This window comes from Bidens hawaiensis, unplaced genomic scaffold (genome assembly GCF_021521415.1).
Source record: "Bidens hawaiensis isolate Kalapana, Puna unplaced genomic scaffold, B.hawaiensis_p1.1 tig00000780_1, whole genome shotgun sequence".
Taxonomy (NCBI): Eukaryota; Viridiplantae; Streptophyta; class Magnoliopsida; order Asterales; family Asteraceae; genus Bidens; species Bidens hawaiensis.
Genome location: NW_027491045.1, coordinates 3069539 through 3080577, shown reverse-complemented (window position 1 = coordinate 3080577; position 11039 = coordinate 3069539). Strand labels below are relative to the sequence as shown.

The following is an 11039-nucleotide window of genomic DNA, read 5'->3' as shown; positions in this document are numbered from 1 at the left end:
TACGCCAAAAGGATTCTAAAGGAGACCGGTATGCAAAACTGTAATCCGTCTCAAGTCCCGATGGATCATGGTGTGAAATACTCAAAAGCCGAGAATGAAGTCGAACTCGATGCAACCGAGTATCGAAAGGTAGTGGGTTGCTTACGGTATTTATTACACACTCGTTCGGATATGGCGTACTCTGTGGGTATTGTTAGTCGATATATGCAAAGCCCACGAGAATCTCATGGTATGGCAATACGACACCTATTGAAATACTTGAAGAACACGACGAGTTATGGGATCAAGTACGGGAAGAATGGGTCCAAACGATTTGTCGGGTATAGTGATAGTAGTCATAACATAGATGAGGATGATGGTAGAAGTACCACGGGGCACGTGTTTTATTACGGGCAATCTCCAATTACATGGTGCTCACAAAAGCAAGCGACAATTTCACTCTCATCGTGTGAAGCCGAGTGCATGGCGGCTTCAGCAGCTGCATGTCAAGCTGTATGGCTTCGAGAGTTGTTGAGCGAGTTGTTTGGAGAAGCATGCAGAAAGTTATGTTAAAAGTTGATAACACGTCCGCAATAGCCCTTGTGAAAAATCCGGTTTTTCACAACCGAACAAAGCATATAAAGTCTCGCTTTCATTTTATTCGAGATTGCTACAACGACGGCGAGGTCGAGGTTGAGCACATTAGCGGGAAAGAGCAACGGGCTGATATCCTCACTAAAGCACTCGCAAGAATCAAGTTCACGGAGATGCGCGAGTTACTTGGAGTTGAAGACCTTACTAATCCAAATCAGAAATTAGGGGGGTGAATGTTTGATTAATTTCTATTCCGGGTCACAAGTCGGTGAACCGGGCCTAAGAGGTTTTAACAAGTCGGTTAAAGTCTAAGGGGTATTATGAAACATTCCATATGCTTGGTGGCCAAGTTCACCTTGTTGACCAAGTTGACTTTGTTGCCCAAATTCACCTTGGTGGCCAAGTTGAGTGGTGACCACATATTATGCTTGGTGACCAAGTTGGGTTACTAGTATAAATAGATGTACAAAGTTAGTGTTAGATACAACACAACAACAAACACAACAATCACCACCATCACTACCAAAGTTATTGTAATCAGTTTTTTGAGTTATATTTTCTGGTTATAATATAAGTCAGTTATTTCTAAGTTGTGCGTTAATTATCGTTTATCATTCTTGACCATCTTTTTGAATTTGTCGACCCATTTTGACCCGAAAATAGCAAGATGGAATTTCAAATGACCCATTTTGTTCCACTTAGTTAAAATCTTTTACCAAACCCCAACCCATTTAATTTTTAAAACAACCAAATTGACCCATTTTAAATGGTTTGGGTCAAGATTGTCATTCCTAATCAAAAGCATCTAACCAAGTTCTATATTTACTATAATAATCTTATTACAATTAAGAAATTAAACCAACTTGACCAACTTGTCAATTTAGGTCCTTCCGTATTCATTAACTTATGAACATAGTCCGGAATTACCTACAATGACTAGTTTACAGGATTTGATTAATGGCTCATGCTTCCTATTTGATCACATGCTTCATTGCTTTCTATCTTCGTTTACATTTCTGTATTTAACTTAAACATCATAACTCAATGATGTCATCACACCTATATTGATTGTGTGACTTTATTGTAGTTGTTCTATTTCAGCAAAGATCTCATTATTATTTTTATAAAATATTGTGGTTATATTATGATTTTACGAGTTCATTTTATTTATCCGTATATATCCAATTCGTAGGCATGAATCAAAGGCCATCCACGAAATTGTTATTTCGATTTTCAACACGTTGCTCCCCTTAACGTCACATGTCGATGAAGATCTTGTTGGGATGAGGACTCGCTTACACGATTTAAAAGCACAGTTAGAAATTGGGTCGGATGATGTGCGCATGGTTGGGATATGGGGGGTTGGAGGCGGTGGTAAGACTACTCTCGCATCCTCTCTTTGTTCGGAAATCTCTTGCTATTTTGAAGGGCCCCACATTGTTGAAAACATTCGGGAGAAATCAGTCGACGTATACGGTCTAATTAAATTGCAAAAAGATATTCTAACAGCCTTTTCCAATACCAGAGTAGATGTACAAAGTATTGTTGAAGGAAAAGGCAAGATAAAAAGTATGTTTTTTCGTAGAAACGTGTTGATAATTCTTGACGATGTTAGCGAACTTGAACAACTAGATGCGTTAGCTGGATCACACAATTGGTTTGGTAGCGGGAGCCGAATAATAATCACCACAAGAGATGAACATTTTCTAAGAGCCCACAAAGTAGACCGGGTCTGTCCTATCACGTTATTTATCACATGATGAGGCTATACAACTTTTTAAGAGACATGCATATAATGAAAAGAGCCCTGTAGAAGATTTCGAGACAGTTTCATTAAGTATGGTTAATTATGCCGCAGGGCTCCCATTGGCACTAAAAGTGTTAGGTAGGTTTTTGTACGACAAAGGCAAGGCGGAGTGGATAAATGCCTTGGCCAAGTTAAAGGACATCCCAGATTCTAGGGTGATGAATGTACTTAAAATAAGTTATGATGGACTTGAACCTTACGAGAAAGAGTTATTCTTGGAAATTGCGTGTTTCTGGAGATGGAGATGGAAATCTGATGCAGTGGAGATATTTGAAGCTTGTGGTTATTATCCTGAAATAGGATTAAAGGTGTTGAGTCAAAAAGCTCTTGTAACAGTTGTGAATGGCAGGTTTCTTATGCATGATATGGTTCAAGAAATGGGGCATTGTATTGTTAGAGGGAAACACCCTACTAATCCTGAAAGACATAGTAGAGTATGGAGAGCTAAGAAATCACTAAAATGTGTTTAACAAATAACATAATGGTAAAATTTAAGTTAACTGACTTTACAAAGTATACATATTATGTTTTTTGCATGATACTTACAATATTGTCTCCTACTTTCTGGCAGGAAAATGACAAGACTGAAGCGATAGATTGTTATTCATATGATCACAATCATTCTTCACACTTATGTAAGTTTGTTTCAACCCTGAAAAGATTGAGGTACCTTAGACTGATTATGTACAATGATGAGAAGTATATAGAAGGACCTACTTTTCTTTCAAATGAGTTGCGGTGCATTCATTGGTATGGATATCCCGCAAGTCGATTCTTAGACAATTTTCAACCCATAAATCTTGTTATCATAAAATTGAGATACAGCTTGCAAAAAGAACTTTGGAAGGGTTGCAAGGTAATTCAATTGCTCATGTGATTTACTATATGACAATGTAACTTGTTAAATTACGCAATTTGTTATTTTGATACTAATTGTCATACCTCTTTTATTAACTTGTTAATTTGAAAGTGCTCCAACTCCGTTTTATGAAAGAGCTACTTAACACGCCCAGTTTTGATGGACTCCCATCTCTTCAAAGGTTGGAACTTCTTGCTTGTTATAAGTTAAAAGAGATTCACTCATCACTTGGAAATCATACAAGTCTTACATTTGTACGTGTATCACATTGCGCCATGCTTAGAATGTTTCCAGCAATTGTCGACATGGCAAAATTGGAGAGGCTTGAAATAGAGCGTTGCAGAAACATTCTTGAGTTCCCAGAGATCCAAACCAACATGGAAAGCTTGGTAAAATTGTCTTTGGATTTGATTGGGATAGAACTTTTGCCATGGTCAATTGGAGAACATTGTACCAAGCTTAATTCCCTATACTTGTCCAATTTAAGAATTTTACATAACATAGAATTTAGTTTTAACGCCTTCAAACATTTGAAATCGTTAAAACTAACCGGATTAATTCAACTTGCGAAGCCAAGGAGTCCTTTTGTTCATCAATTTATGCATAACTTACTAAAGTTGAATCTCGAAGGGCGTGATTTTAAAGATGTAGAAATCCCATGTAGTATTGGTGAGTTATCCAACTTACAAGAGTTAAATCTAAGTAGGAATTGTTTCGCACGTTTAGGGTTCAACCTCTCGCATCTGACTCATCTAAAACTACTCATTATGTCGTCGTGCGAACAACTTCTTGAGTTGCCTGAGCTCCCATCGAGTCTGGCTATTCTCATAGCAGACGGATGCAAGTCACTTACGACCATCGAAGATTGTTTCAAAAATTGTAAATGGTTATGCCAAATCTCACTTACAAGAGGGAGCATCATAAATGATGGTGCTATATTATTACAATCCATGCTTGAGGTATGTATGACTTTATGTTTTTAAATTTCAATTAATAACGCTTCTCTCTCTCTCTCTCTCACACACACACACACATATGCTCACACGTATGTGCTTACGGAAAAACCATATTAACTGTATTTAGAATCTAATGAGCTTGTGTTAATTAACTAGGGATACGCTATCGAGAATGGGCCTATGCTTCTCCGACTTGAAGGCCTGGATATTTTAAATGGATTTACAACTCCTTTACTTAGAGAGAGGATGTGTAGATTGCGACTTCAAGAAAACTGGTGCAATGAGTTTGGTGGCTTCTTAATGTTCGCTATTTTTCCATATGATTTCTATTGGGGGACTTCAGTAGTGTTGATGAATATGAAACATGTGACTAGTGGTTTTGATTCTATAGATGATGTGTTTTGGGAGGAGAGTGATGGTGACAAGTATACATGGGTGTGGTATGTTCCATTTCACACTATATGGTGGGATGAAACTCACAAAGCTCTTTCGTTCAACATCAAAGATATGGATGATAAGACTAAGAGGTGTAGTGGTCTTGGAGTCAGACTCGTTTCCAAGAAAAGTAGAAGTGATCTAATGGAAACATCAACATATTCTTCTGAATATACACCACGCTTAAGCATTAAAGATGACTCTCCGTCTGCTTTAACAATCTCCTTAAGTTTTTATAATCCAAATAGATATTTCGTATCATGAATTATATGTTTAGTTCATCAAGTGTTACGTACCAAATAATAAGGGTTTTTTTTTGTAATTATAATATAGTGCGAGGGTTGTAATGGTAAACCAATACCAAGTGTACGTTTTAAGTACACCAACTAGATGGTAGAATACGGTATCAATAATTTGAGCTTGATTTATGTCTATATTATCTAGTTCTCTCCTCTTTTATCGATTAACACTTTGACACGTATAAAAAAAATAATAATACAAAAAAGTAATAGCATCATCATTGCACTCGAAATTAACCGAGAACCGGATTTCGGTTATCGGTTATGTTTTATACCCTTAGTTAACCAGACCGAAGCATTTATCTTTTTTACGCATTTATAGTTTCTATTCATCCATTTCGTGTATTTAATTTTTATAACACCATTACATGTACTTTATTCATCCATTTCATGCATTTATATCTTTATTTTTAAGTAAAAAAAATTAACCCCAATTATTAACCGAAATTAATCAAACTAAAAAATTAACCGAATAAATCAAGCTGGTTAACCGAAAACCGATTGGTTAATTTGATTGTGACTTTTAATTGAACCGAATTGTGATGAAATTAAGGTATAAAAACTAAAAATATATAAAAAGATATTGTAAATAATAAACCACCAGTTACCGAAACAAGAAAATTCGTGGCGACGGGTGCTTCACCTTTACCAAACAAAATAAAAATTAAAAAAATAAAGAATAATAATAATAATAATATCATCAATTCATTGCAATTGCAGCAGCAGCTTCAATTCGATTCTTCTACTGTAAACCTTCATTAATTTAATCATCATGCTCATTTGATTCACAGTGTGTCCGTTAATCCAAGCCACCACAAACGGTCTGGTCCTCAAATTAACCGTTTCTGTTTAGTTAATTAATAATTAAAATATTTATACAAAAACGGGACGATGAGAGAAACCCTTGCTTCCACGTCATCATCATCATCGACGGCGGCGTCCGGTGGTACTCCGCCGGTTGAAGGCGCGTGGATTAATGCTTACGAACGGTTATCGCCTCGTTGGCAATCATCCGCTCTGTCTCCACAGGTGATTTGTTATATTAATTAATAATATTATTATTAATAGTGACTGTAGTCCGAGTTTTATTTAGGGTTTGCACTGTGTTATGTAGTGTTTATGTGATTATGAATATGGAGATTGAGGTTATGAGTTTAGGATATATTAATTTGGATTGTATAATGACATAGTGAGTTTAATTTGATTTTGGTTTTAGGTTATGGAAGTTAGGGTTGTTAATTGTACCTGTAACTAGAGGTGTAAGCAAGCTGAGCTTGAGCTCGGCTCGTTTCGAGCTGTTAAAATAAAGCTCGAGCTCGGCTCATCTCGTGAGTTGTTTTCTCAAGCTCAAGCTTGGCTTGTTCTGATATATGAGAGCTTGAGCTTGCTCGTTTTGAGCTCTTATTCTGAAGCTATAGCTCGGATCATTAGTTGTTTTGTCAAGCTCGAGCTCGGCTCATTTTGACTTTTTGGAGCTCGAGCTCGCTCATTTCGAGCTGTTGTTTAAAGCTTAAGCTCGGCTCGTGAGTTTTTTTCAAGCTCGGTTCATTTTGACTTATGGGAGCTTGAGCTTGCTCGTTTCGAGCTCGTTTATTATTTCTTAATTTACATACGTTTTTAATTATGTTGATATATTTTGAGAAAAAACTATAAACGAGCCTAAGCTTGGGTCAAGCGTGTGTGCAGTACTTTAAACGAGCCAAAGCTCAGCTCGAGCTCGGGTATGTAGTGTGAAATTAATACATAGAAGCCCCAAAGAGTTAAAAACTTAAAAATACACAAGGGTTGACGAACCTAAACGATCTTCTCATACAAGGCTCAAGCTCGGGCTCAATAACTAAACGAGCTTTATTTGAGGCTCAGGATCGATAAGGCTTGGCTTGTTTCGATCCTTTTATAAATCCAATCTTGAGTATCTTGCGAGTGGCTCGGCTTGTTTGCACCTCTACCTGGGTGTTGTTTGTGGTTTGATTTTGCAAGTTTTTAATATTATTGCTGTTAAGAGTAGTCCATGAACACATTTCTTGATTTAGGTAACAATCAATTTGGCAATTTGACTAATTTTCTACATATCATCATCTAAGTATGATTACTGATTATAAAATACGTTCTTAATTCAATAATTTGGATTGAATCGGTTCATCTGTTTATATCTTTGTAGTCTGCAATTCCAATTGCAATATCCAGAGTTAACCAGGTGGATGCAGGAAGGCTTGATATTGAAATGTCAGCCATGTTGAAAGAACAAATGGTTAAGGTCTTCTCAGTAATGAAGGTGCATCACACAATTATATATATGCATGATCATTATTTTAAAGTTAAGCAGTAAATGCTTTCTTCTGAAGGTTAATTTGCTACAATTGTCTTTTTGGGATTAGCCAGGATTATTATTTCAATATGAAGCAGAACTTGATGCTTTTCTTGAGTTTCTTATCTGGAGGTTCTCAATTTGGGTTGATAAACCTACTCCAGGAAACGCTCTCATGAATCTGAGATATAGAGATGAGCGTGCCACGTTTACGAGAGGAAAAAGTAAGAGTTGTTACTTTTAATTATACCATTTATGTTTGAAACTTTAGGTTAAGTAGTAAAGCTTAACTGTAACACCTATAAACTATACCTTACGGTTTTTGATAATGTTAACTTACAGTTAGGACAGGGTTAGAGGGACCTGGGCTTACTGTTTATCAGAAGTTATTTTATTGTATCGCGACAGTTGGTGGTCAGTATATCTGGACGCGTTTGCAGTCCTTTTCTGCTTTTCGTCAATGGGGTGATTCTGAACAGGTATCTTGCTTTCAGTCATTATACTTTAATTCAAATCGCAGGTTTCTAATGATGGAATTGAAGAAATGTGTTAATAATATCGTCTTTTTGGTTGTTTGTTTACTGAATAGAGGACACTAGCGCGTCGAGCATGGCTTGTAGTACAACGCGTTGAAGGGTTTTATAAAGCTGCATCTTTTGTTAATTTGCTTGTGTTTCTTTTCACAGGAAGGTATGTTATATGATCAGGCTAATATGTTAAATCCCATTTCGTTTCTTACTTTCTTTACTGATTTTTTTATATTATATGTTAAATACAGGTACAGGAATCTAATTGAGAGGATTTTAAAAGCAAGGCTTGTTTATGGAAGTCCTCATATGAACCGTGCCGTGAGTTTCGAGTATATGAATCGGCAGTTAGTTTGGAATGAATTTTCGGTAAACTTTATTCTTATTTGATCGTCATATCATCCGTTCAAGTACATGTAAAGAAGTGCAATGTATACTTATTTTTTATTTTTATTGTTTTGCAGGAAATGTTGCTGTTACTTCTGCCCCTTTTGAATTCGTCTTCTATGAAGAATTTTTTGAGTCCATTTTCAAAGGATAAATCTTCAGGTTCAAGTGGAGATGAGACACTATGCCCCATTTGTCAGACCAATCCAACAACGGTCTATCTCGCTCTTCCTTGCCAGCACAGGTCAGCTTTTGTTCGTTATCCAGTCTATGTACTTTTGGTCTTTGTCCAAGTAAAATGACTAGAATACTCATAACATCACCAAGCTCAAATTCGTGAACTCTAAAGTGCCCGTGAACACTCTTACCACAAATTTCTTAAATCTTTTACATTAAATTTATACTTACTTCTTTAAAACCTCACTCCCACTTCTATTTTTCTCTGGAATCTGTCCCCAGACTTTTAAACGAGATTCTGCCAGCACATATCATCTCTGATTTCCAAATCTATGTTCTATAACTTCAAACGGGGAAAGTTAACGTACAAATGAAATTAACGTGCTAAACCTGAGAGTCAAGTAGAGTAATTATGTATTATATCATAGAGGGTTGCAGCGCAGCTTGTTGCCCGTTTGCCTGCCACTTTATTGTAATCGTTTTGTACCTTATAATATGAAGATCTATATCACTTTGACAAAAAAAAATAAAATAAAATAAATAAATAAATATCATAGAGTAATTACATAATTACTCTTATGATAAATTACATAAAACTCTACTTGTATATATAATTACTCTACTTGATTCTCACGTTTAGCACGTTAATTTCATTTGTATTTGATTCAAACCCAACTTCAAACCCTAAATTACCAGGTTCATATTTTACAGCATTGTTGGGATTTCAATTTTTTGAATTTCAAAGAACCATAAAGGTTAATCGTCTCTAGCTAAGCTAAACATTTCTTAGTTTGTGATTTCACTGTAAAGACCTTTGAAATTTGTATTGTATACACGAGGGATGAATTCGAGTTTTCAAAAATATTTAAGAAGAAACATAGAGGATAAGGATAATTTGGTCATTTTATTTGGACTGGATCTAGAAATAGGAAGTCATTCTGTAATTAGCTCAAGAGGAACAATATCAATAATTTTTACTATACCTAAGATGAATTTTGTAATTTACTTGTTTTAGTATGTCAGTTATTACTAGGTTCGTATCATTCCCACGAGCGGTTTGAGGGAATTTACTTTTAGTAATGAAATCCATGGTTGTCATTTCTCACTTCCATGCGATGTAGTTCTAGTTGATGTAATAAGCCGGATGGCTTCTAGTTTTATACATTAAAAATGCATTTCACGTAGTTTTGGACCATGTTTATTTAAGCTGATTTAAAATGGTTAACGGTTACAATTTTGCTGATGATAGTAATGGTTTTGTAACCGACAGGTACTGTTATTACTGTCTTAGAACAAGGTGTGCTGCAACTCCATCGTTCCGGTGCTCCAGATGCAGTGAGCCCGTTGTTGCAATGCAACGGCATGGTGGTTCTGTTCCTTAACACTATCAAGACTCATTAGTTTGTAAGATTGGTGGTACAATATGGGTTTTATATTTAATCAGGAACTAATATTCCTTTGAAATGTAAAGAAAACAAATCAATTCAGATCAAATAATTAAATCAATTGTTTTAATGGACATATACTTTGAAAGTGATAATGTAATTTTTATTGCATTAATAGCCGTGTTCGAGCTCACGTTTCAGCTCCGTTTTGTATTTTGAGCAGGGCCGAACCGGCTCGTTTAAACTTGAGTCTGGTCTGTTTTGTATTCTTTGACTTATGCATTAGTTAAAAAACATTAAATCATAATTAGAAGAATCATATTATGTTAGGTGTTTAGTTTTATCAATCCTTATTACACGCCTAATGTTTTTTTATTACCGACGTTTTGACTTTGTGGTAAGCCTAATCCCGACTACATGGCCCAGGGTTGACCGTAGCACAGTCGAAAAGTTAAATGCTATATAGACTTGACGTGCATAAATCGGGTACATTTTAAACCGGAACCGGGTAGGACCGGTTAAAATCGGGTACATTTTAAACCGGAACCGGGTAGGACTAGTTCCGGGTATGGTCAACAAAAGTCAAACCGGGTTCGGGTAGGAACCGGTTCCGGGTATAGTCAGGTATTTGACCGGTTCCTCCGGGCTTTTTTCGGGTTTTGACCGGGTATTTCTGGTTCGAGTTCCACCGAATCCGGGTACGGCTCCGGAGAGAAATCCTATACCTGGTCCTACCCGCGGGTCGGGTACGGGTAGGAACCGGTTCCGGGTTGGGTACACCGGGTCGGGTCCGGACCTGACTTTTTTGTGCACCTCTAATATAGCCTATTCACCATTTAAACAATAGTAACTTTTATTAGTAGCTGAAAGACCTATATTCCAACATCAATTATTAATCTTATTAAGAGTTTGCTCTAATTGCTGCAAACTGAGCTACAATATCATCATAATTAGGTAGTTTAGGATGAACATGTCCCGACCGAGGATTCACCATCGAATCAAGATGGCACTTAGCCGCTCTCTCATTCAACTCCACCAGCAGCTTCTGCAAACATTCCATCATATGTAGCTTTGCATGTGGCAAAGAACCCGTCTTTCTCCACCGTTTGTTCTTCACAAATGGTTCCGCTACATCCTTTTCATCGCCCCACTTTCCGACATTTAGATAATCATTCGAAACATCCTCGTTCTCTTTATTTTCTTCACGATCATTGCTATCATCGTTTATCGTTTCTTGAACAACCATCCAGCCTTTTTTCTTGTCATCGTCATCATTTGGTTCATCTTCTTCCCAATCATTGTTTATCGTTTCTTGAACGATAACCA

At 36.5% G+C, this 11039-nt stretch overlaps 1 protein-coding gene and 1 pseudogene across 1 annotated transcript; both read left to right on the top strand.

Moving 5' to 3' along the window:
- The first annotated feature begins 1449 nt into the window (after window positions 1-1449).
- LOC143538325 (TMV resistance protein N-like) lies at window positions 1450-5064 on the top strand (annotated as a pseudogene).
- A 611-nt stretch (window positions 5065-5675) lies between these two features.
- On the top strand, window positions 5676-9813 carry LOC143538256 (peroxisome biogenesis protein 2-like). The gene is made up of 8 exons (XM_077031855.1): window positions 5676-5958; window positions 7091-7204; window positions 7308-7461; window positions 7580-7716; window positions 7827-7927; window positions 8016-8133; window positions 8229-8395; window positions 9599-9813. The coding sequence occupies exons 1-8, from the start codon at window positions 5821-5823 to the stop codon at window positions 9708-9710; spliced, it is 1041 nt and encodes a 346-aa protein (XP_076887970.1). The 5' UTR covers window positions 5676-5820; the 3' UTR covers window positions 9711-9813.
- The last annotated feature ends 1226 nt before the right edge of the window (window positions 9814-11039 follow it).